Source organism: Hemiscyllium ocellatum, chromosome 39, assembly GCF_020745735.1.
Source record: "Hemiscyllium ocellatum isolate sHemOce1 chromosome 39, sHemOce1.pat.X.cur, whole genome shotgun sequence".
In the NCBI taxonomy this organism is placed as follows: domain Eukaryota; kingdom Metazoa; phylum Chordata; class Chondrichthyes; order Orectolobiformes; family Hemiscylliidae; genus Hemiscyllium; species Hemiscyllium ocellatum.
Genome location: NC_083439.1, coordinates 22390041 through 22417299, shown reverse-complemented (window position 1 = coordinate 22417299; position 27259 = coordinate 22390041). Strand labels below are relative to the sequence as shown.

General features: G+C 38.8%; 1 protein-coding gene across 4 annotated transcripts in view; it reads left to right on the top strand.

Annotated features, from left to right (window-relative positions):
* tcf12 (transcription factor 12) overlaps positions 1 to 27259 on the top strand; it is a 332010-nt gene that overhangs the window by 166980 nt on the left and 137771 nt on the right. For 3 of the 4 annotated variants that reach the window (XM_060853127.1, XM_060853128.1, XM_060853126.1), the window contains exons 6-8: positions 3028 to 3092; positions 19783 to 19918; positions 25446 to 25498. In XM_060853127.1, coding sequence (XP_060709110.1) covers positions 3028 to 3092; positions 19783 to 19918; positions 25446 to 25498 — 254 coding nt within the window. Of the gene's footprint in view, positions 1 to 3027; positions 3093 to 3951; positions 3970 to 19782; positions 19919 to 25445; positions 25499 to 27259 lie in introns of those variants that run through there. The other variant, XM_060853131.1, reaches the window with a different exon arrangement.

The following is a 27259-nucleotide window of genomic DNA, read 5'->3' as shown; positions in this document are numbered from 1 at the left end:
GTGCTTCTAGATGTAGAAGCCACGGGCTTGGAAGGCGCTGTCGAAGGAACGTTGATGAATTATGGCCGTGTATCATGTAAATGTAGGTCTTGCTACTCTTGTACCACTGGTGAACAGAGTGCAGGTCAGAGTTGTATTGGGATGCCAATCAAGCAGGCTGCTTTGTCCTGGAATTTGTCAAACTACTTGAGTGTTGGTGAAATTGCACTTATTCAAGTGAATAGTATTCATAATGTTGCTGATTGAGCCTTGGAGGTAGACTCATATGAAATATACAGCACAGAAATTGACCCTGCTGTCCAACTCATCCATGCTGACCACATATCCCAAATTAATCTGGTCTCATTTGCCAGCACTTGGCTCATATCCCTCTAAGTGCTTCCCTTTCATATACCCATCTCGATGCCTTTTTAATGTTGTAACTATACCAGCCTCCTCCACTTCCTCTGTTGGCTCATTCCATATATGCACCACCTCCTGTGTGGAAAATGTTGCTCCTTAGACCCTTTTAAATCTTTCCCTTCTCACACTAAACCTATGCCCTCTAATTCTGTACTCCCCCACCCTGGGGAAAAAAACCTTGTCTATTCACTGTATCCATGCCCCTCATGATTTTATAAGCCTCTCAGCTTACCCCTTAACCTCCAACATGTCAGTGTTCATGGTGTTCTCGAATTTATTAAATAGGGGCATAGAATACAAGAGCAAGGAGTGATGTTGAATTTGTACAAGGCACTTGTTAGACCTCAGTGAGAATATTGTGTACAGCTGTGGATGCTACATTGTGAAAAAGATGTGGATGCATTAGACAAAGTGCAGGAGCGATTTACAAAAATAGTTCCAGGAGTGAAAAGTTTCACGTATGAGGATAGAATGAAGAAGATGGGATTGGTCTGCTTGGAGAGAAAAAAGCTGAAAGGCAATTTGGTAGAGGTTTTTAATATCATGTATAGCTGGACAGAGTAGTTTGGGAGAAATTGTTCCGACTGTTAACTCGGCATAGATTTAAGGTGATGTGAGGAAAAGCTTTTTTCACATAGAATAGAGTATTGAATGCAGTGGAGACAGGTTCATTTGAGGCATTCGGGAGGATGTTAGATGGTTTTATTGGATAGTAATGACATGCGGTGGTGGGGAAAAGACAGGATTTTGGCACTAGATAATAGAGCTGATGCAGGCACAAAGGGCCAAATGATCTCCTTTACTCTGTGATACTGTGAATTTTATGGTCTCTGGTGTCCAGAAGTCAATGGTCTAACTAATCAGGCCAAATTGCTAGTAAGCTGCATCACAAACAGTAAACCCGGAAGTAAGAAACACTACCTTTCATTTTTAATCATTTTGTACAGATTGATTGATTGATTTTAAATGGGATTACATGAGCAGCTGAAATTACAAATTTAAATATTTCACAGTTTCTCAAAAAAAACCATGGTAAAATTTGACTTTCTGTAAATCTAAAATTCATTTTTCAGGATCATAAATAATTTAATAGTAATTACGACTTCAGTTGAGTTGCACCTTGTTTTCAAAAATGCATAACTTTTTCATGTTGTAATGGCAAACACTATCAGGTTCACCATGATAATAATCACAAAGCCTAGGCTATTGTTGCTTAAACATGAATGCTGTATGAAATTGAATTTCAAAAGGTGTGTAATTATTTTGAATGGAAATAACATTCCTAGACAATTGTACACTACTTTAAATTTAAGTGATGTGGACTGAGATTTCCTTGTGGGATTAAAGACAATTGATCTCATTTCAATTCAGGATATGAATGTGAGGAGTTGTCTTGTTTATTGATTTTGGCTATAAAACAAACTATTCTACTTTGGAGTACATTCACAAAGGACAATGAAGAAATTATAAATTGAAGTTTGAGTGAATTGTAGGTTGCAATTTATATTGCATTATTTTGAAATGTTCAACAGTGTTGTTTTAAATGTCAGTATTTATTTAAAATTAGGCACTAGTACCTTCACATTGTTGTTTTAAAATGTTGAAATCATTCAGTCAAAAACTGTAAGCAGTTCAATGATCAACAATGAAGCTCTTGAATACTTAGAACTGTAACAGTTTATATTGAGCTTGTCTTCTCAGGAGTTTAGGATGTCTTGTAGCTGAGCAGTGTTGAAGTACCTTTATTAAATGGGTTTTATTTTTTATGGCAGGATATATGACAATGTTTACTCAATGTTTACTGGACCTCAAAGTGCTAAGTATTACAGTGCAGTTTGTTCTCTGTTTGTTTTTGTGGACCTGGATCATTTTATGTGATGAATAATTGGTTAGCTGGTGTTTCATTGCATGCATAAGCAGGGTTGGCACCTTAGAGATAAGTGTGCAAGAAAATGCTAGCATTTATACCTCGTGCCTTTATTAAGTCTTGAACACATCTGGCAGAGTTTCAAAGCAATGCATTTTAATTGTAGCTACTGTTACGAAGGCAAACTTGGAAGTCTGTCTGTGTTGAGCAAGCCCCATACATGCTAAGTCAATGGATAATTCGATGCTCAGTGTTGAAAAGGAAGATTTTGACAAGAACTTACGTTACCTGAATCTTATTTTAAAAAATAATTATACTTAAGTATTGAATAGCTATTGAATGTTTTACTGTAGGATTGTTAAGAAATTTTTGATTTGTGAAGTAATTTACAATAATTCCAGTTTATCTAAATATTCCAAGTAAGTTATAGGCAGTATTAAATCATTAACCTCATAGGGTACTTAATTTTAGGATAAAATGAAACAACCTATGGGCAATTAGGAATGGGCAGTAAATGCTGGCCTAGTCATCAGCACGTTCATCCTATGAATGAATAAAAAGAATGAAAATAAATTGCCATTTTTAAAAGCATATATTCTATGCAATGAAGTTTGCACTTAGGTATCATTATTCAGTGCTGTGCGTCAAGAACACAGGCATTTCAAAAGATGCATGTGCTTTGTTTCCGAGTCTGTAGCTGTAGGATAACCTTGTATTCTAATTGTACAAAGTTCTGAATTTGATTTTTTTATCTCTAGGAAAAGTTTCGGAGAGGGCAGCTCTTCCATCTTTTGGTAGAGACCCAGGAATCCCAGTATGTCAAGTAAGTTTATACTTGCCACTTTTTTTGATCAGCATTTGATTATGGTGCATAGTCGTACTCTATTTAATTCTGAAGGATGCATGGTTTTAATCAAGTAAAATTAAACCTTGGAAAAGGTTTTTTACCTTAAAATCAGTTTTCTTAATCTGCCCAGGGCAAAAGAAAATGTTGATGTTCGTGTGGAAATTTTGTGCTGCTTTCTCACTGTCTCAGCATAATTTTCAAAAAAGTTTTGTCAGTTGTACTCAATAAATCATAATGAATATGAATATTTCACTTGAGAATATGTCATGGTATATTCACGTGCAGTGTTTTCTTTAAGCTGTGCAGCTATTTGGTAACCCTAAACTTGGGGTAGCACAGTGGCTCAGTGGTTAGCACTGCTGCCTTACAGCACCAGGGTCCGAGGTTTGATTCCATCCTCGGGTAACTGTGTGTGTGGAGTTTGCACATCCTCCCTGTGTCTGCGTGGGTTTCCTCTGGGTGCTCCGGTTTCCTCCCACAGTCCAAAGATTTGCAGGTCAGGTGAATTGGCCATGCTAAGTTGTCCATAGTGTTAGGTGCATTAATCAGAGGGAAATGGGTCTGGATGGGTTACTCCTCGGAGGGTCGGTATGGACTGGTTGGGCCGAAGGCCCTGTTTCCACACTGTAGGGAATCTAATCTAAACTTGACCCCTGCACAAATCAGTGCCATTTCATTTACTGTGTGTGAGGTTACATCAGACAAATTGAAGGGATACACAAGGACATCACCCTAGCTTTGCAAAAAAGAAAGAACATTGGCGTTGTGTCGTCATTTTTATCAATTTTTAATTCCATCCTAATTTACATTGTGATGCAGAGGCTGTATTGGTATTCTGAACTGTGATTTGTGGGTGAGTGTCCTGTTTTCACATTCATCTTTATTAATTGCATCATGTAGCCATATTTATGTTTGCCTGAACATTTTCAAGTTAAGTGGGATATCCATTCAAGAGAAGTGCTGCGACAGTCAGAGTGTAAAAGAATGAGAGGTGATCTCACTGAAACACACAGAATTCCTAAGGCTTGACAGGATAAATGATGAGAGGATGTTGCCAGTCATGGGAAAGTCTAGGACCATAGGGCTTAGTTCCAGAATAAAGGGGTGTCAGTGTAGGACTGAAATGAGGAGCATTTTTTTCTCTGACAGTTGAGAGTCCTCCTTGCCACAACAAGCTGTAAGAGTACAATCCTCATTTACATTTAAGACCGTGATCGATCCTTGACCAGTCCGGGAATCAGGAGTTATGGAGATCGGGCAGCAGTGGATGCGAGGCTTGTTGGATCAGCCATGATTATGTTGAATGGCAGAGCATGCTTAATGGGTTGCACAAGCAACTCCTGTTTCTATGTCTTATGGTTTTGTGAGCCAGAGGCAATAATCTGATTCAAGCATTCTATTCGCAATCTCACTATTCTAACATCTCAGGAAAGGCAAGAATATCTTCAGTGAATTTTATGCCAGTCCTTTGTCCTGCCACAGAAACCTAAAGTTATTAAGTGTAACTTCTCTGCTGAGTTTTCAGTCAACCCTGCAGATAATTGAAATTGAATCAAAGCTTAGAGTCATGGAGTTTTTAAGCACTGATAGTAACCCTTCAGCCTATCATGTTTGAGCTAATCATCAAACGCCCATCTATTCTAATCCCTTTTTCCAGCACTTGGCCCATAGCCTTGTATGTTGTATGCTGAAGCCTTCAAATTTTCATCAGTGTTTAGTGGGTTCCTACCTCTACCACCCATATAGGCAGAGTTCCAGTTAGTTCCAACGCTTTGGTGAAATTCTTTTTTCCTCAAATCCCCTCTAAACTTCTTGTTCCTTCTCTTAAAACAGTACCCTTTGATTCTTGAATCCTTCACTAAGGGGAAAAAAATTGTCTTTCATAATTTTGTGCACTTGAATCAGATCACTCCTCAGCCTTCTCTGCTTTAAGCAAAGTAACTCTAGCCTTATCTAGTTTCTTTCTCTGGGTTCCAGCCTAGTAAATATTCTGGGTAAATGTCTTCTGTACTTTCTAGTACTTGTTATAGTTGATGACTAGAAATGTACATATACTGTGTGATCCAACTAATGTTTTGTATATAGCTCCGTCATAAACTCCTTGCAAGTGTATTCAGTCCTTGATTAATAAAGTGAAATATTTCATATGCTTTCTTAACCATTTTATCCAACTGTCATACTGTTTTCAAGGATTTGTGATGTAGACTCGAAGGTCCCTCTGATCCTTTGCGCTTTCTAGTGTCTGAGCATTTGATGTGTACTGCTTTGCCTTGTTAATCCTCCTAAAATCCATCTCATGCCTTTCAGAATTAAGTTCCATTTGCCACTGTTCACCCATCAATGTTGTCCTGTAGTCTAAGACATGCTTCCTTGTTATTTACCACACCAACAAATTTCCTGTCATCTGTAAACTTATTGGTCATGCCTTTTACATTCATGTCTTGAATATTAATGTACAGGAAAAACAGCAAAGAACTCAGCACTGTACGTCACTGGACACAGGCATCCAGTTACCCTTTGACTATCACCCTCTACTTCTTACCCTTAAGCCAGAATGGGTTCAGTTTGCCCTGGATTCCGTGGCTTCTTATCCAGTCTGTCATGCAAAACTTTGTCAAAAGTCCATGTCCATCAACTTGCTTGATGAGCCTTTCTGTAAAGAGTTGTTCAAAGTGCAAAGAGGTGTGTAGTGTGTTGATAAATAGGAATTTTATCATTACTTTTATGCTGCTTTTATTCTAAATTAAACTTCTTGAAAGGTTGTCAAACATTTTCAAAATTATAACTTTGTTCACATACACAGCTATAATTCAAAAATATTCATTGACAGTAAAATGTTTTGTGAAGTTACTATATAAATGCCAGTTTTTCTGTGTAGAATGCTTTCTATATCCCAGCAGTAGTTAAGCCACAGGTTTTAAATGTATTCTGCAAAGACATCAACATAGACTCATTGCTGTAAATTGTGGTTATATCATCTCGTTCACTTGTTATCTGCGATCCTCAAATATTGCTATCAAAGCCATATCCCTTCAAAGAATTAACATTAGGTATCCTAACTTGCATTGTCGTGCAAAACCCAACTCTCTAGGAAAATATTTCTTGGAGAACCTCTCTCTCTCAGCCCTTCTTCGAGGCCATCTTGTTGGTTGACTTTACCCCATAGCAGATTTACAGATAAAAGATTAGATTAGATTCCCTAGATTAGAAACAGGCCCTTCGGCCCAACAAGTCCACACCGATCCTCTGAAGAGCCACCCACCCAGACCCATTCCCCTACATTTACCCCTTCACCTAACACTACGGGCAATTTAGCATGGCCAATTCACCTAACCTGCATATTTTTGGACTGTGGGAGGAAATCAGAGCACCCGGAGGAAACCCACGCAGACACGTGGAGAATGTGCAAACTCCACACAGTCAGTCGCCTGAGGCGGGAATTGAACCCGGTTCTCTGGCACTGTGAAGCAGCAGTGCTAACCACTGTGCTATCGTGCTGCACCTTAGTTTCTTCAAAGTAATTAAAATATGCTTGAGTTGTCTAAACGTTTCCGTAGTTGAAGATACCCTGCTTGATAGCTTAGTTCCCAAGATATCAAGTTCACTCACGTTGTGTAAAAATCTTCCATTTGGTTCCCCTTTCCAACACTTTAATTTTGTCCACTTTTATCATGGTCTAATTGCCTTAATGAATTTGGTTATTCCCTTTCATAACTCTAAAATTGTAGCAAGGTAATTTGAAAATTGCCTTTACAAAGAAAGCTTGCGTAATCTCATTCAATTTTAAGGCTAAATATTAAACTTCTGATACCTACTTTGGATCATGTATCTTTCATAGCAATCAAATTTGAATTTGCAAACTGTATATCTGTTAAAGAAACTCAGCGCCTACTGGATGGGCAGCTTAATAGACTTTGCTGTTATGACCACAGTCTCTTTTCTGATTCTGCCATATTGTATGATTGATTCTTCTATTCACCACTGTTTTCATGCTGATTTAGTTTGGAGTCACAGAATCACTTAGTGCAGGAGAAGCTATTCGGTCCATTGCATCTGCACCATTCCAAAGGTGCTCTAAATCTATGCTAGTCTCACTTTCCAGCATTTGGCTCATAGCTCTGAATATTATGACATTTCAGCTGCTCCTCCAAATACTTTTTTGAAGATTGAGTTTCCTGCCTGAGTTATCCTCCCAGGCTGTGCATTGTCGATTGCCATCGCCCTCTGGGTGAAAAATATTTTTCTCAAATACCCTCTAGTCCTCTGCCTTTATCTTAAAATATGCCCCTTGTTATTGGTCCTTCAACTAAGAGGAACAGCTATTTTCTATCTAGTCTGTCCATGCCCTTGTATTTCTCAATTAGACCCCCTCTCAGCTTTGTGTGCCCTGAAGAAGAAAACCCAGCATATCCAGTACCTCTTCATAGCTAGACTGCTCCATCCCAGGTAGCATCCTGGTGAATCTCCTCTGCAGCCCCTCCAATACCATCACATTCTTCCCACAGTCCAGTGACAACAACTGCACAGAGTGCTCCAGCTATGGCCCAAAATCTTGTACAGCTCCAACATAACCTCGCTGCTATGCTACGACTGAAATGTAACTGTTCCTCCTTAACTACCCTTTAATATTAAGTATATGGGGGCGGCGATGGCCTTGTGGTATTATTACTAAATTATTAATTCAGACCAGGGTAATGTCCTCGGGATCCAGTTTTGAATCCTGCCACGGCAGACTGTGGAATTTGAATTCAATAGACACCTGGAATTAAAGTCTAATGATGACCATTGTTGATTGTTAGAAAAACCCATCTAGTTCATTAATGTCTTTCAAGGAAGGAGACTGCCATTCTTACCTTGTCTCGCCTACGTGTGACCCCAGACCCACAACAATGTGGTTGACTCTTAAACCATTTAGGGGCAAGCAATAGATACTGGCCTGGCTAGTGGTGCTCTCATCCCTTGAATTAATTTTTAAAAACTGCCTTCAGCAATCCATATGAATTACAACTGCACGACCCTGTTTTACATGGCTGATTGCCTCCTCAAAAAATGTCATCAAATTTGTTAGAAATGTGCTCCCTCAAACAAAGCCATGTTGATTATCCTTGATCAAACCTTGCCTCTCCAAGTGGAGATTAATTCTGTCCTTCAGAATTTTCTCCAGTTGTTTCCTTACCTGTGATGTTGAGACTCATTGGTCAGTATTCCCCGGTTTATCGCTACCATCCTCCTTGAAAAGTGGAACAATGTTAGCTGTTCTCCAGTCCTTTGGCACCACCCCGTGACAAGAGAGCAATCAAAAATTTGGGTTCGAGCCTCTGCAACTACTTCCCCCATCTTCCACAGCACCCTGTGATGCAACTCATCTGGACTGAGGGATTTGTCCACTTCTAAACCTGCCAAAAGCCCCAATGCCCTGCAGTAGGAAGGATATTATTAAAGTGGAGAGGGTTCGGAAAAGATTCACCAGGCTGTTACCAGGACTGGAGGGTTTAAGTTATAAGGAGAGGCTGGAAAGGCTGGGACATTTTTCATTGGAATGTAGGAGGGTGAGGGGTGACCTTATAGAGGTTTGTAAAATCATCTGAGGCACAGACAAGGTAAAAAGCAAAGGTCTTTTCCCTAGGGTGGAGGAATTCAAAAGCAGGGCCATTTTTTAAGGTGAGAGGAGAAAGATTTACAAGGGTCCTGTGGGGCAACTTTTTCCACACCGAGTGGTTTATATGTAGAATGAGGAAGTGATGGATGCAGGTGCAGTTACAATATTTGAGAGATGTTTGGATAGGTACACGAATAGCAAAGGTTTGGAGGTAAATTGGATGAGTACAGGCAAGTGGGACTAGTTTAGTGGGAAACTTTGTTGTAAAAACTTTGTTGGTATGGGCGAGTTGGTCCGAGGAATCTGGTTCTGTGCTGTATGACTCTGAGAACCTCACTCCGTTTTCAAATTGCTCAAGAAACCTCTCAGTCCTGAAGTCTGAACCTATCTCCAAAGTGAAGATGTGTGAAGTACTTATTTAACACCGTGTCATTGCCCTCCAGCTCTGCACACAGATCGACCCCTTGGTCTCTTTTGGCCCTACTTTTTCTTTGCTTATCCTCTTCCCCTTGATATACTTACATAAATCTTAGAATTCTCCCTAATCTTACCTACCAATGTTTATTTATGCCCTCCTAATTGCCCTCCTAATTGATTTCTTAAGATCCCCCTGCAATTTCAATACTCCATTAAGGCTTCTGTTGATTTACTCCCTATGTACCTGCTAAAAAGTCTCTCTTGTCCTTCTTATCTAGTCCTGAAAATCTCTAGACATCCAGGGTTCCTACATTTTACCCTAAAGAGAATATTTTGGGAGTGTACTCTTGTTAATTCCATTTCATATGGCCCTCCGCAGTTCTGCAGATTTATCCAGGAGTAGCTGCTCCCAGTCTGCTTAGACCAAATTCTGCCTTATTGTCACAAACCCCTCCCTCCCCACAAGTCTGAAACTGTGCTTTGGAAACCATCTTTTTCCTTTTCCATTACAACTTGAAATGTATAGTGTTGTGAATGCTATCACTAAAATAATCGCCCACTGCCACCTCAAACACTTCTTTGGCTTTGTTTCCCAGAGTCAGGCCCAGTATTGCACTGGCTCTCGTTGGATCTTCTATATATTGACAGAAAAAAAGCTCACCTGAAGACATTTAAAGGAATCTGCTCCCTTAAATCCTTTACACTATGACTATCTCAATTAATGTTGTGGAAGTTGAAACCCCTAATATAGTTACCGTATTATTGTTCAGCTCAGTGAATTGTCTCCATATTTGGTCCTCTGTTGCCTGCTGCTTTAGGGTCTACAATACACCCCCCAACAGTGTGACTGTTCCATTTTTATTCTTAAACTGTACTCAATAAGCTTCATTTGAAGACCGTTTCAAGATTACGACCCTCCTTACTGCAGTAACTGACTCTTTCATGAATAATGCAGCACCATTTTATAAGTTCCAAATCTTTGTGAACATTATTACTGCATTAACGCATCCAGTTGCAAAGTAAACATAAGATCATACATTTTCTTGACAGCATGTTTTAACCCCTGTAAGTGCACTCTACTGCATCCGCATGAACTTTCCAATTTCTCACCTCAGTTACTGTTATGCCAGCTAAGTGAGATTTGGACTTTTTGTAGCTTTGGCCCATTGCAATCACGAGAATCAAAGGCAACTTGAGCATACATTGTTATTGCATGAAAAGGAAGGCATTTTCTTGATCTGGACAATATCTACAGCAACATTTTGTTCCAAATCCAGAACTGTGAACAACCTTTGTACAGCAGACCTCAAACATTTATAAAATGTTGCTTAGATTAGTACAAGAAAATGTGGAATTTGATAGTACAGATGGTGTTAATAACCATTCTGCTGGGACACCGCAGCTGACATGGGCAGGGAATTAGATTGTTACCTGTGGTTACGCCTAAATGTTTGTTAATAGTTGAGTATGTGAAATTTTGAAATTGAACTACAATTCATATAGTTAGATGGTGCAGTCTCTCAAGAATATCCAGTTACTGCAATTCTTGACAAAATTTGAGTTGTTTTCAATTAGTAGAAGTTACCTTAATACAAATATTGTCCTGATTCCTTTTGAAGAATTCCTGACTTGAAGGTTTTTTGAAGATGCTTTGTTTTGCTGACTTGCTTTTTAATTGTGAATTATAAACTGAGATTGCCATTAATGAAGAAAAATTGCACTCTGTGTTAAGCATTTAGTAATACAGAAGAATCTTGATTATCCGAAAAAGATGGGCGGGTACTATTTCGATTGGGTAACTGATTATTTGGTTAATTGATTCAATGCCTCTCCTCTGGGGTTCGGAGTTTTCCAAAGTTTCCGTTTTTCTCACTCTGCCTGCCTTGCGCGCTCTCTCTCTCTCTCTCTGGCCCTCACTCCCCCCACCCGCGGACACCAACAGTAAACTGCTGCTGCCTTTGCGGATTGAGTCTCAAAATAGCACACGCACACACACTTTTTACTGCAACATTTTGACAGGTTCCACCTTTACCCTGTCCAGGACAATGTTGGAGAAATTATCTCGGGAATAGGGGTTTAGGGTACATACCTATGAAGAACTCCAGGGAAAGTGTGGGGAGACAGAGAGGGTGGTAGGGTAGTCATTTGGAGACAGTGCCTGGGCTCACATCGATGTCCAGGACTGTTCTCCACAGCATTTCAGTAAGCCAGGTTCATTTTTAAATCATTGTAAACAAAACACACAAACAAGTGTTGAAACACCTCTTTGATGTAATGTTTCTATTGGGACCTTGAGATCATCTTTGGATAATCCAAAATTCGGATAATTGATATTCGGATAATCGATATTCGGATAATCGGGGTTGGAGGGTGGGGGGCAGCAGAGAAGAGAGGGGAAGGGTAACCGCAGGGGCAGCTCGAATTAAAGAAATAAAACTTAAACTGCACACCCACACTGTTATTCTTAAGAGTGCACTAATTGTAAATTGACTTAGAATTAACTTAACACCAACACTGATGAATACGAAATTAGATTTTAAAAGAGGAACAATGTATCCCATAAAATCTTCTACGAGTGGATTTAATGTTATTCCTGATATTGTTTTGGAACCAAACAAAGCATTATAATGAAATATCGAAGAATTAAAGATATACTGGTATGTAGCTAATATATCTCACTTTTATTCGAATATAATGGCACAATTAAAATGAGTAACTTTAATGATATTAACTTACCGATGTATAATGAACAAGACGCATCAAATCCAGACAGTTGTAGTCCCGGTCTGAACGAATGAATGAATAAAAATGTGCTGTAGTAAACCAAGTGCGGGAAGTAGTGTTATGAATGTGCTGGTTGGGGGGTGGGTGGAGAGTGATGTTGGATGGGGTTTGGGGGTGGGTAGGGGGTGGTGTTGGATGGGGTTGAGGAGCAGGCGGGGTGGCGGTGTTGGAGGAGGTTGGGGAGTGGGCGGGGTGTAGGTGTTGGGCGAGGTTGGAGCGCGGGTGGGGTGGGGGCGATGTTGGACAGAGTTGGGGGAAGGCGGGTGGGGTGGTTCGCGCGTGGTATGCTGCAGTCTCGACTCCTGAACAGGGAGTGGACTTAACAGAAAATTCTGACTCCCAGAGGAGAGGCGTTGAATCGATTATCCGAATAATCAATTATCCGAACAAAATAGTGCTTGCATCTCATTCAGATATTTGAGGTTCCTCTGTAAATGGAGTTGAAGACTAGAGGCATAGGTTTAAGGTTAGGGGGGAAATATTTAAAAGGGATCATGTTTTCATGCATGTAAGGAACAAGATACCAGAGGAAATGGTGGAGGCTCGTACAACCTAAAAAGCATCTGGATGGATTCATGAATAGGAAGGGTTAAGCCGAATATGGGCCAAATGCTGGCAAATGGGACGAGATTAATTTAAAATATCTTGTCGGCATGGATAAGTTGGACCAAAGGGTCTGTTTCCGTGCTGCACATCTCTGTTACTCTGTGACACTTAAGTGGATTTCCACTATAGTTATTATATTAGTATAGTGTTATAAATAGATAGTATAAATGTGATCTCAACCTGCTATAATGATGGTATATGGACTTGTGGGCTTAGAACCTTAGTGTGAGTCCTTGTAGAGTGTCTGGAACAATGGCTAACATGTCACTGTAACCTGTAACTAGCTGCTAACATGCAATAAACTATATCTTGTTAATTATAAGAGACTCTTCCAGTTAAAACACACAATGTGGTTTTCCTTTATCATACTAGTCCAAGTAGATTCAAGGTTCCCATACAAAGAGGAGGTCAGAGCAGGCTTCATTATGAGAAGCAGGTCATTATGTTTTGACTTGGCATGCCCATACAATACATGCTGGCAAAACGATTCATAACAGAGCGGTGAAAATGCCAGTTAAAAGTAGTGTGTTTCTGAGCAATCGCTTAAATGATAATTATCATCTTTGACACTAAAATGTTTTGCAGATATTTTGCAGGAGCATTATAAACAAAGAATGGTACTTAGGCACATAAGAACTCATCAGTCAAATGTCATAATTCTGTGCCCCTACCAATCCTCATAACACATGGGGCGCTATGGTAGCTCACAGCACCAGGGACCTGGGTTCGATTCCAACTTCGGGCGACTGTCTGTGTTGGAGTTTGCACATTCTCCCTGTGTCTGCATAGGTATCCTCTGGGTGCCCTGGTTTCCTCCCACAATCCAAAGATGTGCAGGCCAGGTGAATTGGCCATACTAAATTGCCCATAGCATTAGTCAGGAGTAGATACAGGATAGGGGAATGGGACTGGGTGGATTTGTTGGGCAGAAGGGCCTGTTTCCGTACTGTAGAGAATCTAATCTAATCTTAGGAAGCTGTCAGGTAAGATGACCAAAAGCTTGATGATCAAAGAGGTTGACTTTGAGAAGGATCTTTGAAAATGAGTCAAAATGAGGCTGGGAGGGTATTCCAGAGCATGGGGCCAAAGCAACAGAAGCCACAATCACCAGTATTACTTCAGATAAAATTGGGGGTTTGAGAGAGTCTGGAATTAGAGGAATTCAGATCTGTTGGGGAGTTGAGGGGCCGGAAGAGATTATAGTGATAAGGAGGAGTGAGGACTTAAAATCAAGGTGTTGCATGGCTGGGAGCTGTTGTCGGTTGGCAATCAGAGGATTGGTAGGAGCACGGAATTAAGAGGTTTTGAGTTATGACACTGGCAGCAGATTTTTGGCTGACCTCACTTTTCTAAAGGGTAGTTTGTGAGGTATGAAATTGAGAGCTCAGTTTTGTAAATCTTAAGTGGTGATTTTATTGTGTAAGTACAATAAATTTATGCAGTAGTGCAAGATTCCATATTGCTGCTTGTTGCTTTGTAGCATTGTTTTCATGCGTTCGTATAAATCATAAACAATACTAAGCTCAACTATCAGCTATTTTGAATCTGTACATTGTGTTGCCTTGCTCCACTACCCAGTACCCCAGGTTGCTGTCTTTTCCTCCAGTGAGCTAGATTAGTCTGATTACTCTGGCAGGATGCAATTGATGGATGACTGTCATTATCTTCTCAAGTCTGCAAGACATTTTGGCATCAAAGATGATAATTAAAATTTCAAGAGATTGCCTTGAAGCATTGTGATTTTTACAGATGTTTTTGTTGCTCAATTTTTTTTTGTTATTTGTGTTGCTGTTATAGAATCAGATATTTGTCATTTTGTTTCTTTGCACTTCTTTGTTGCTTGAGCATTTCTCCACAAATAAATCAATATTTAGCACATTAGCTGAGACTTGAAACACTGCGGCTTAGTACCAAGACTTTCACAGAATTTTGTTCAAGACCAGACATTGGAGGGGATCCTAACTGACCTAATGTCTTTTATTTCCTGCTGATTACCATTGAAGATATTGTTCCATTCGAACCTACTGGTACTGAACTGTTTTTTTTAAAATCCAGCTCATTACTTGGTACTGGAGTGAAGAATGTAAAGAAACTAGGCGTGACTAAAACCTGCTTGTGCTCCTTAACTGAAAATCTCTATTAATTTTAGGCTAACTTGTTTCTAATATTAAAGCATTGCTTGCATATTAATATTTGAGCTTTATGAACAAGAGATTTATATTTGTCAATTAATGCTCTACTTCTGACAGGAGAGGGGCAGTTTGCTATATGTTATAAGGAAGTATTAGAGAGGAAGGGAGGAATGCAATTTTCCAGCCCCATTTTTTTCCCAAGCTGTCTGTGGAGAATGCAGCCAAATGTGAAAGGTAGCAACCATAATCCCAATTCCTCATTCACCAAACATCCCACATTACATACCTTCCTTTTTTCGCAGACTTAAAACGTGCTGACATTATAGTTTCTTTTTGATGGCAATGCTAACATAAAGACTGCGATGTTAAATATTCCAAACTAAATTATAAATTATTCTATGCCACAGAAGTAATGTAAGCACCCTAATCATCCCTTAGCACCTGTCTTCACTGTGTTTGCTACTCTTCTACTGCTGCACAGTGATATACCAGTGGCTGCAGTATGTGTTTCTTTTTAAATGGGTTTGCTAGCAGATGACTTTGGTGAACAATCTTTATTGGTTCTCGGTCTAGTAGCTGCGAACTGTAGCATCTCAGCCTGAAGGACAGCAGTCTGGACTGACACTCAGCTGCAAGGGTATGTTTGGATTGGCACGGATGGCAGGATGAATGCTATCTCCTTGAGAGAGAGAGAGAAAGATCTGTGACACTTTATTCTTGATGAAACCTGCCATATTCATGGGGTGGTGTCATACCAATCCTGGTAATTGATTATTGAACTGCTGTGACAGCCTGCTTACACACTGTAATCCATAGTCATGGTGACAGCAGTATAAGAAAATGGCAGCAAAATGAACTTGCATGGCAATAAACTGAGCTTCCTGCAACACTGCGGCTTATCCTGTATTGAAAATCCCAGCATTGACCATCAGATACTGCATCATGGATGCCAATTGAGTTGACTACGTCCTCAGTTTTGGAAAAGGTAGGCTTTAAGCTGATTATGAGGCCAAATGCCAAATTGGTGCTGGACTCCTTCATGCTCCTGAACATTGACTGCAAGTTCTCTGCCAGACTTCCCAATGCAGCTGATGTTTTGTCTTGAATTCTCACCTGCATTTCTCTGTAAACTGCTGCACTTTCTCTACAGTGGAATCTATGGATAGTATTTCCTTCTGGAAATTGTGATTTCGTTTCTCCTTGACCTAATTGGAGCACACTAATGCCTAGTGTCTTGATATATGCAGGTCTCTCATGTATTCTCAGAAGTATGCGCAGTTCTATATTTGAACTGCAAGTGAGAGGTCAAGTGATGACATGTCTTCAGTGTCATGCTCCTCTTTGTGTTCTTGCATTGCATGACCAACTTGCATCTTTTGAGTGTCTAAAAGTAAAAGAGAAGCATGAAGGAAATAGTAATTTTCATACATTTGCTTCTGACACCAAATTCGGGAATGCAAGTTTTGAGGGAACAAGAAGATTTCAATATGATTTGGGCAGACTGTATGAATGGACTAGAATCTGACAGACAGAACTCTCTTTGAGAGGAAAGAATATTTGTTAAATGGTAGAAGGCTGACAAGTGTGGGTGTCCAAACATGTCTGGGTATCCTTGCTGTTGAATCACTAAAAACCAGCATGCCAGTGCAGGGCGCATTTAGAAAGACTTAAAATGTGCTGACATTTATTTCAAGGATATTTGAGTACAGAAGCAAAGATGTCTTGTTGTGATGTAACTGAAATTATAGATTGAAAAAGACCTGGATTGTTAAGTCTCTCATCCGTTAGAATGATCATGTTAGTTTCACTTCTTTCATACATAAATCACAAGACTCTTTAAAAAAGTTACGTTCTCAGGTTAACTTTAACAATTGGTGTCAGCCCAGTATATTGGGTATTAGCACCTCTGCATGCTGCTGTCTGTGCCATAATGTTTAGACTGATTCTAATTTTAAAAATGAATTAACAGAATCTTACATGGATTTGTGCAGTTTTTGAGCAAAGTACAATGTAACTCTGCAAGTATAAATTTGCCCCACAAACATATGTGTGTGTGTGTGTGTGTGTGTGTGTGTGTGTGTGTGTGTGTGTGTGTGTCTGTCTGTCTGTCTGTCTGTCTGTCTGGGATGCGGGGTTGTGAGTGTCTGTGAGAGAGATTGTATATATATGTGTGTGTGAGGGGGTATATGTGAGAGTGTGTGAGTCTGCAGGAGTGTGTGTATATTTCAATGTATAATTTCAGTTCCATCACAATGTAAACTTTTGCTATAAATTCTGTGTCTTACAATTGTGTACTCAACCACCTGATGAAGGAACAGCGCTCCAAAAGCTAGTGCTTCCAATTAAACCTGTTGGACTATTCCTGATGTGTGATTTTTAATTAGTAATGGGTACTGTATCTATTATTTGGTTGTTTTCCAATAGTTATTTTAAATTCCTCTTTCTTTGTATTTTAACTACAGTGTTTAAATAAATTATGTTTTACTTGATGTCGAGTAGTTTGACCAATCACATCACGTCTGGAACACACAATTCACATCTGCCTTTAAATCAGAAAAGATTAGAAACTTGACTACCTTCTTAAGGTAGAGAGGGTCTGGTCTGGTCCATAACAAATGAATGACACTGTATTGGTGGTATGGTTTTAATGGTTGAATATGTGTGCAAAACCGAGGGAATGTGGTGTGAATCTTGCTGCAGCGCTAAGTATTCGAGGGAGAGGTGAAGTTTATCCACATGAGCCAAGAGATCTGGTTGATAAGAGATTTGTTGATTAATGAGTTCTGATTTTGATCAGGGTCTGAGAATATTGGTACATTTGGTAGGATACAGCATTTAAATATATTTACCTATTTAAAAAAGAAAAAGACATGCTGTCAAAGCTTTTCACTTGCCCACATCAGGACAGAAAAGCTTTGACAACATATCTCTTTCTTTCAGTACTGCTCAAGCTCTGTACTATCAAGTAAACATCCACTGACCGTAACACCTGTGTGAGGCCATCAAAATATTGTATCTAGGTCCTTGGAAGTGACTTTCAGTGGTGAAGTTGAACTTTAAGAGGGCTAAACATTTCTCAATAGTGATTCCATTCTGATGTGTCTTGCCAACGAACAATGCTTTAAACAGGCATGCTTCAAGTGAGCAGATGTGATCCAAAAACGCAATAAACGGGTATAAATTAATTGAAGCTTTTGATCCCCATTCCGTTTCGAGACCTTTCTAATTTAGTTCCCTGAATGGCTAAATAATTTAATCTCTACAATGTTGCTCAAATCCCCTTCAAAATTTGTAAAAAAAAGAAACTCAAATGAAGAAATTACTGGAGAAGATTTCATTTTTTTATAATTTATACTTCAACACGAGTCAGAATCAAAGTCAGTTAAACATGAATTAATGTATAAATCATGGACAAAATGAGCTATAAATACACATGGAATGCCAAATTTAACAAAGCTATCTGATGGAGCTGCCAGGCAGTTATTCAATTATAAGGCATGAATTTTGCCCCTCATTTATAGACTCATAGAGATGTACAGCATGGAAACAGACCCTTCGGTCCAACCCGTCCATGCCGACCAGATATCCCAACCCAATCTAGTCCCACCTGCCAGCAGCCGGGGCTGAATTCCATCTCCATCGCTGGCTTCTGCAAACCAGGCTTCCACCTGTCAAACTCTTTAATAATGGCTCGACTCTTTCCAGATTCTGTTTAACTCCATTCCTTTGACTGTAGTGTGCATCTACCAGATGTGTTCTAAACCTTTGTGCAGTATGGTCAATTTTCTGCATTCAGTCACTTCAAGGTGAATGAAATAGAAGTGATAGTCATTTTTGGGAAAAAAAGACTGCTCTTGGACAGCTCGAGAATCTGTCTCCATGATTGTTTTTGACTGCCTTCACTCTCCTTTTTGTCCCCGACTGCTATACAGATTCTCGACTTCCTGTTGGAATTGCTTCTAGGTCAAGGATCAAACTGGGTCACGTGAATCAATATTTTTCAATATACCAATGACAAATACAAAAAATATTTTCAAAAATTTTTAAAAGTTACAAGTTCCCAAAACATTTCAAAATAATTTTTTCTTTACTATTCAAAATTCAACAAAATATGTTGAACTATAATGTATTTTTAATATTGTGAACAACTTACATTGATCGTAAACTGACTATGTATGTGAATTATGGCACTGATAAATCAAATTGGCAATAAAAATAAAATTAACTATTGACTAACCGAGAGCCAGGTACTAATTAAAATTTTTTTTTTCCTCCAATTATTGTTGTAAATTTGGTATATTGCATCAAAATATTTTACAAACATGTCATAATATTTTAGTGGTTTGGACATGTTTGAATTAAATGGTGTGCCTGTTACTTGTAAAAATTGTGCTTTTGTAACGCTTAAACGAAATTTTGTCAGTGCTGACTAAAAGCCACAAGAACTGCAGATGTTGGAAATCAGAAACAAAAGCAAATTGCTAGAAAAGCTTAGCAGTTTTGGCAGCATCTGTGGAGAGAAAGTTAGATTCACTGGCCCTTCAGAAGTGTCTGTGCTGGCGATTTTCTATCATGCACTTGCTCAAAAAGACATTATAGCCTATTTGAGACAACGGATCACTGATTGTACCTAGATTATACTTGTGTGTGTGACTGTACTAAAGTAAAACTGCTCCAAGTCTTTTAACATGACTGATTCATGTCTTTACGTTATGTAAAATCCATTGCTGAACTCGTTAGCAACATCGCAGAAAACTTACTTCTTATTGTCTTACATTTTAACCTTGAGTTAATGTTGCAGTACTTTGATATTTAGATCAAGTGAGAAAAGCACTGCATGAAACCTGTAACCTAAATTTGGGTATTCTTGTACATTTTCAGTTTGCTCTATTACTTAGATTTTTATGTACTAAGATTAGCATGAATAATTTATACTTTGTTTAGTTAATATTAAGTTGCTGTTAATATATTTGAAAACTAATGTTTATGAGTCTCAACCTCAGAAATATCTTTTGGTCTATTTAAGGAAATCCTTAAGGTGAATCCTGTTTGAAAATAGAATGCTTTGCTTGTGTTATCTTGGAAAATGCCATGCAGAATCGATTATCATTTTGGTATTATTTTGCAGTCCAGCATTCTTCGATCGGATGTGGAAATAAGCAGTCCTGGACCTGTCCCATCATCTGGGAAGCCGGGAACAGTGTATTTTCCATTTACGGCTACAAATCCACGCAGAAGACCGATTCATGACACACCAGCTCTAGGTTTGTGTTTACATTCATAGTTTGTGAGCCTCTTAAAATCTCAAGGAATGTGAAGCATCCTTGAGTGAAATGAGACCAGGAATAACTAGGCTATCATCTAAAAGTGGCATTGGTGTGAGGATAGAATGATCCAATTGTTCACTTGTCTGGTTCATTTCCTGGGCTGTCCTTTCAACAACCATTTAAAAACAAATTCCCATAATGTTGCATCTGGGAAGTCCAAAGTATCTAAGTTTAAAAATGAAACTCAAGGGTTATGATCACCTGAAGAAGCATCTGTGGACCTGAAATGTTAACTCTGTTTACTCCCCACAGATATTGTCAGACCTGCTGAGTTTCTGTAGTAATTTCTGTTTTTGTTTTGGATTTTTAGAATGTCCAGTTCTTTGTTTCTTTGTGGCAATAATCTTGGTATCATTTTCCAATTCATCTGCACGTGAAAACGTTAGTATTGATAATAGTTTATAACAAATAATAAGAGAATAGACGAATGTTTTAGGCAATACATTATGGGGGAGGGGCAGAGTAAACTAAAATGTTCAAATTAAAGCACGAGAGAGCATGGTAAGAACTGTGGATAAAAGATTGTAGCCTTGGCAATTTAAGCAAAGCTGAATGAATTTGCAGATTCAAATTCAACTTGGCTACTATGATGTAGTCGTTTTGACTGTAATAGAACTGCAAGATGGCTTGTGACTGAAAACTTGATACAGCAGTTTATAAAGGCTGCAAGAAAGAAGGGGAGGCATTAACAATGATATTGTTTCATTTATAAGTTAGATATATTGAGAGGTAAACATATTGTCAATACAATATGATTTTAGGGGAATCTTAATATGCATATAGATTACAATGAGTAGACTGGCATATATCAGGAAAGTAGTGAGTTTCTGAACTGTTTGGGTAGTTTCTTGAAACGTCATGCCCTTGAATCCATAAGTGGACAGATTATATTAAATAGAGTAATCAGTAATGAGTCAGGTTTCATCAACAGTATGGAGATGATCATGATATAATTGATTTCAGTGTTGTGTTAGAAGGGAAAGAATGTGAAACTGTTTAGATTTGAGGTGTGGTTGAGATTGCCCATAGTAAACATAACAAATCTGTTGTTTGGGTAAACGAGCACAAGATTTGTACAAGAAGTTCAAAAATGTATTTAATGTGATACAGGACCAGTTCGAGGTAATTTTTCACTCTGAGGGCTATGATTCTTTGGAACTATCTTCCAAAAACAAAGGCAGAGACAGCTGAGCCTTTGAATACATTTTAAGGCAGCGTATGAAAAGAAACTTGCAAGAGATGTCAAGGTCAACATGTTTTTACAATTATATTAGATAAAAGGATGGTCAGGATCAAGATGGGCCCTTTAAAAACTTTGTGATGATATTGTCAGTGATTAAAATGGTGGAAATGGCATGTTGAATCATCATTTTGGGTCAGTATTTATAACTGAGAGTGAGGTCTGTATGCCAGGAATCTGAAGGAAACTAACAGTGAAGCAAGAAAGATACCACCAAAATTAAAGTAATCAATTTAAAGACATCAAAGAAAATAATGGCAGGTAGCGTGAGAGTCAACTGATCAAGCAGATTTTAAAAATGTAGGTGAAAACTTTACAGAAGCCCTAATTTTAATCTTCTGAACTCTCAAGGTCAAAACCGTTCCTTCCCATTAAAAATGTGTGTATCATTCAGGCCTTTTAAAAAAAAAGTGAGTGGGAAAACCAGAAAATTGACGAGCGAACCTTGCACATATTATTGAGAAACTACAACAGTGTATAGTTAAGGTTAGGGTGACTAAACGTCTTGAAAATGTTTGACTCCGAGGGAAAGCCTGAATGGATTTCTAAGGGGCAGGCCTGCGTAAGGAAACTGGTTGGATTTTGTTTTGAAGAGGTAAATGAAGTAGTTGACAGTCCTCACTTAAAAGTTGATTGTGTTCCTGAAAATCGTGATTTTAAGTGTAACCATTTTAAGTGAAGTATTAACTTCCGAGGGATTGATATTGAAACTGGAATTTTGTGCCATTGGACCTTTCTCAGCAGAAAAAAAAGAATGAAACATACCTGTATCCCAAATTGAAATATGGTGATTTAAATGGAAGAATTTTTACAGTGATGACTGAAATAACTGTTAAAATAAGTTTTCCTTTAATATTTTTAAACTTAACGTTCTACCTACTGACCGTCCTAGAGAAAACCTCAGTGTGGAAGGCGGAGTGCCACAACATGGGGTCAGAGCTAGAGGCCTTTGCCTATTACCTCAAGGCTGCCTCCCGGGGCTGTTGTATGTTCTTGATCACTCAATCACTGCTTGATAGTATATTTTGGGAGGTCAGTGAAGCCTCTTCTTTCTTACTGTTACCACATCGAAGGTCCATTTGGGCGAGGTTGCCCTCTTGGCTGTCTGTGGGACTGTTTCCTTCCTTCCCCTAGCTGGTGGGGTGTTGGTCAGTGCTATGCATGGTGGCTTTTTCTCGCCTTTCCCCCTCTTTCTGGAGTGATGGCTGGAGTGGGGAGGACTCACAAAGTGGATTGTGTGTCAAGGCTGGTCTGACAGTGCATGGGACATGCTGGATTTTGCCTAGGTTGTGGATACTTGGTCATGGCTGCTCTGGTTTGCTGTTGTTTAGTAAAGGGTCGCTCAAAAACAATGCCAATTAGGTAAAGTACTCAACTTTAATAAAAACATTAAAACAAATCTCAATGCTTTGTGAGATTTTCAGTCCCAATAAATTTGTGACATCAGGGTAAAACAGCACTAAATGAAATAACATTAAATGTAGATTCTTTTATTTGGACTTGAAGCAGGCAAGATAAATTTCTTCATAAGAGACTTAGCTGCAGGTGAAATTCAAACAATTGTCGGCAATGTTTTGCTGTGATTAGAAATATGACTGTGACAGGAGATTGAATAGAGATAATGAATTAGATACTCTAATTGATGACATGCAATTTGGGTGGTGGGATAGAAAACCATATGTCCAATTGTGCCAATGACCCAAAGATAGGTAACATTGGAAGCATAAAATTAAGGTGCTATTGGTAAATTAACCAAATGGGAAAACTTTGACGAGTGGATTTCAAATTGTACCACTACAGCTGCCCGGTCATTTACATTTTTATCTAATAAGAGTAATTTTGCAGGTTAGTTTACAAATTATAAGAACTGTAACAGAGGAGGCACAAAGATATTTGAGGCTCCAGGCATATGAACTATTTAAGTATAAGAACAAACAAAGAAAATAATGGGATGCTAGGGTAAAATTAGGAAACACTTTCCACCACACAGTGTGGTAGAAGTTTGGAACTCCTTTCCATAAATTACAATTGACTCTTAATAAATTGCTAACTTTAAATCTGAAAATGATAGATATCTATTATCTCAAGATGCATAATCTTTCTGATGTTATGAGGTTGAATAACAGAATGTGGCTGACACTTGTCTCTAAATGTTCATAATAATTATATACACTTAAAGTGTGAACTTTGTCAGGCAATCTTAGAAAACTCCTAATACATGTTGAATGCAGCAGAAAATATTGCAAGAAAGAAACATTGATGGCTTCAAGTGATCATTGAAAGGAAGCCTTTCACTGTGCATAAAGTTAGAATCTGTACAGTGTGGAAACAGGCCTTTCAGCCCAACAAGTCCATACAGACTCTCCAAAGAGCATCCCACCCAGACCCATACTTCCCATGGCTAATGCACCTCACCTACACATCCCTGAACCCTATGGGTAATTTAGCACCGAAATTGCACACTTTTGGACTGTGGGAGGAAACTGGTGTACCAAGTGGAAACCCACACTTAAATTGGGAGAATGTGCAAACTCCCCACAGACAATCGCCTGAGGGTGGAATCGAACCTAGGTCCCTGGCGCTGTGATGCAGCAGTGCTAACCAATGTGCCACCCAACTTAGTCCAAAACTATTTATTTGCATCTTCCTTTCACTCAGTTATGCTGGAGCAAAGATAAGTCGGGATTGGGAAGTACAATGACAAAAAAGTGAAGTCAGATTTGACTGAAAGCTTTTCGTTGTTGAAGTTCAAACCATTATTCACTCGTTATAAATTCACAAATGGCTTGTTTCATCATGAAAGGTAACGTTAACCAAAAAGAAGGGAGAGCTCCCTTGATAACTCTGACTCTGCTCAAATATTGCCTGCAATGTGCAAAGATGCTTTAAGCCTTAATTATAAAATGCAAGCTCAATGCTTTCTGCAAACAGACTGTGGCACTCCCCTAAAAATGTTGGACTAACTGCAATAATTTAGTTTTCTATTTCTCCCCCCCCCTCCCACCACTGCTGCTCCAACCTTTGAGCCCATTCACATATCTGACATTACAACTATTGCTGTAAAGCATAGCTACTGAATTCATCATCGCCTTCATGTAGACCCCTTCATGTCTAATCTGTCATTTCCCTTTGAGCTGCTGCTGTTAGTAGCTGAACTCTTTCTTCCACAATCAATGTTTCATATCAATTCTCAGTACCTTCTGTGTTTTCAACCTCTTACCTGATTTAAATAGTTCTTTTCGTTGCCTGTTTTCTCTTTCTGACTTGCTGCATATTCTGTGCTGAATCTAAATCCCTCATGATTACACAATTCGGAGACTTTGCTCCACAGTTTTCTACATCTAACATTTAGAGATGTTCACCTTTTTCTCTCTTTCTCTCAGGTCAATAAGCTTTCCCATCTCTAACCTTTTCAATGCTGGAATGTTTCCTTCTGCCTGGCCTCACTTTGGTTGGTGTAGATTCTTCAGTTTGCACAGTGCAGTTATCTTTCAATTAGAGATTGTTGCCAAAACACCCTCTTTGGTTTCACTCTCCCTGTAGCCGTCTGTGACCATCTCCTGTATTCAGCATTACTCATCATTTTCAAAACCTCCATGAGCCTTGTCCTGACTTGTTAAACCTTCTATTTTTCAATTGACTTCATCTTCCTTGAGAGAACTCACCCAGGGATTGATATTCTCTGTAAGCATTTGGAGAGTTGTGGGTGATCAAGGGCCTCCACTGGTAAGACTACTGATGGTCACTTCATTACATTAGTGTCCGGTGCCTATGTCCTAAATTTATAATTCTTGCCCAGTGCTCTCACTTTTCTGTTTTTGAATAATTTCTTCCGCTTTCCCAAAGCTCTTTTCATTCTACTTGATTCCTGACTCTTGTGGAACCCACCTCCTTGCTTCTACCATTGCTGACTCGCCTTCAGCTTCTCAGGGTTCCACTCTCTAAATTCACTTTCTACATTCTCTCTTTAAGATCCTCCTAAATCTGACATGTCTTTTGGTCACCCATCCAAACATTTTTGATTTTGTTTAGTGTAATTTCTCATGTCTCAACTAAGTGTCACAGAATGGTTTTCTATGTTAAAGATGTTCTATAAATGTGAATTCCTGTCTATAACAATGACCTGCACAGTCAAACTGCTGTTAGCATTATATTTTTAAGAGAAGTAAATTCTTTTTATTTCCAAGTGTTATATAGTTACAATCTATATTTCATTCTGTACAGATCCCACTCAGACAAAGAAAGTAAGAAAGGTGCCTCCAGGTTTGCCTTCATCTGTGAGTATAGTTTTCTGTTAGGATGTGGTGTGAGCTGTAATTTATCTTTCTTCTAATGAAATGTTTTTGTGCATTTTATGCTGTGAACATGACAACAAAAGATAGTAATGAAATGACTTGAAATGTTTAAATTGATAGCAAATGTCGCATTGCTAGATTTAGTAATGATGATATGTGGCTTATTTGTACAATCTCGCCCCTTGTCCCAGCCATTTGAGTCTTCTCTTGGGAGTGAAACCAGGACAGAAGCTGTCAAGGAAGATCGCCTGTACAGGTCTTTTGATGTTTAATTAGTCATTATGTTGCTGAACAGGAGGACAGACAGAGATTAATAGCTTAGAATCTTAGAAATTTACATTTGTAATAATCCCAGTGGAGCTGAAGACATTAAGATTCTGAGGACATGTACAACTCAGATTGCCTCAGTAGGCTGAGGTTATTAATATGCATAAATCACCAAGTCAGATGTACATTGTGAAGCCCTGGTTAATTTTAAAGCCTTCATTAAGCTTTCCTAACTTCAGGCTTACATCAGAAAGGCTTTCAAGCAATTCGTTTGTTGATCCCTCTTTGCACTGAAATTTATCCTTTGAGAATAAAATGCTTTGATGAATAAAGGTTGGTAGGGTTTGGTAAAAATCATTAATAGCTCTGATAATGTATTGCTTTCAGGGTATTCCACTGCATTAAATACCCTTTATTCTATAAAACAACAAAGTTGTAAATGACTATTGAAGATTCTGTATGAAGTAAAATATCACTTGGTGCCAATAGAAGCTTAGTTATTCATGAAATAAACATGAGGAAAAGAGAACGTGGTGCTGCCTTGCAGGAGATATCTCTTTATTTTGCAAGCAGTTAAGGTTTTATTTGTCAGCACTTCAGTGAACACATGAACACAGGTGTACTTGGATGAGTATATGCTGAATAGACGAGTTGAAGCACGGTGTGCAGCAGAAACAGAATGAAATGAAGACATTTTTTCTTCTGCAGTAACTGAATTTTTACAAGATACATAGCAAGAGGAGTCTTCTGTAAACTACAAAGCATGATGCTGGAAATTTTTATGACCTTCGTTCCAGATGGGACTGCAGTATTTAGTGTAGCTGTGGGCAGCTGTGTATAAAACCTGCAGACTACCTGGAAGCTCTGCATGCAGCTGCAGAGTTTTTTAAAAGGCATGCTTGCATAAGCACTTGGCCCACTAGAGGTTGAATAGCTACTTGATAAAAAGAACAAACAAAGAGCTTTAAATCACTATTCCCTAGGCCAGGAAAATTTGTCTTCCTAAAAATAGTTATCAATTTACATTTTATTTATTACAATTCAGTATTGCAATTAAGCACACAGCATTTGAAGGAAAATATGAGTATAGTTTAACCAGAAAATGTGAACTGAGTATGTTAATTTTTGTCATTTGTTCATGGCCTCTGGGCATTGCTGGTAGAATCAGCTTCTATTGTCCATCCATAATTGCTCTTGAGAAAGTGATGATGAGTTGCTGCTTGAACCACTGCATTCCATGTGATGTAGGTAGTTCCACAGTGCTAGTAGCAAGAGGGTTTCGTGATTTTGACCCAACCCTGATGAAGGAATTATCTTTTTCACACATCTTGATATTGTGTGATATGAAGGTGATCTTGTGTGTCTGCTGTGCTTTCCTTCTAGGTGACGGAGGTTGTGGGGTGGCATGGTTCTTCTGAAATAAACTTGGTGAGTTGCTGCAAGTCACCTTGTAGATGGTACATATTGCAGCCACTG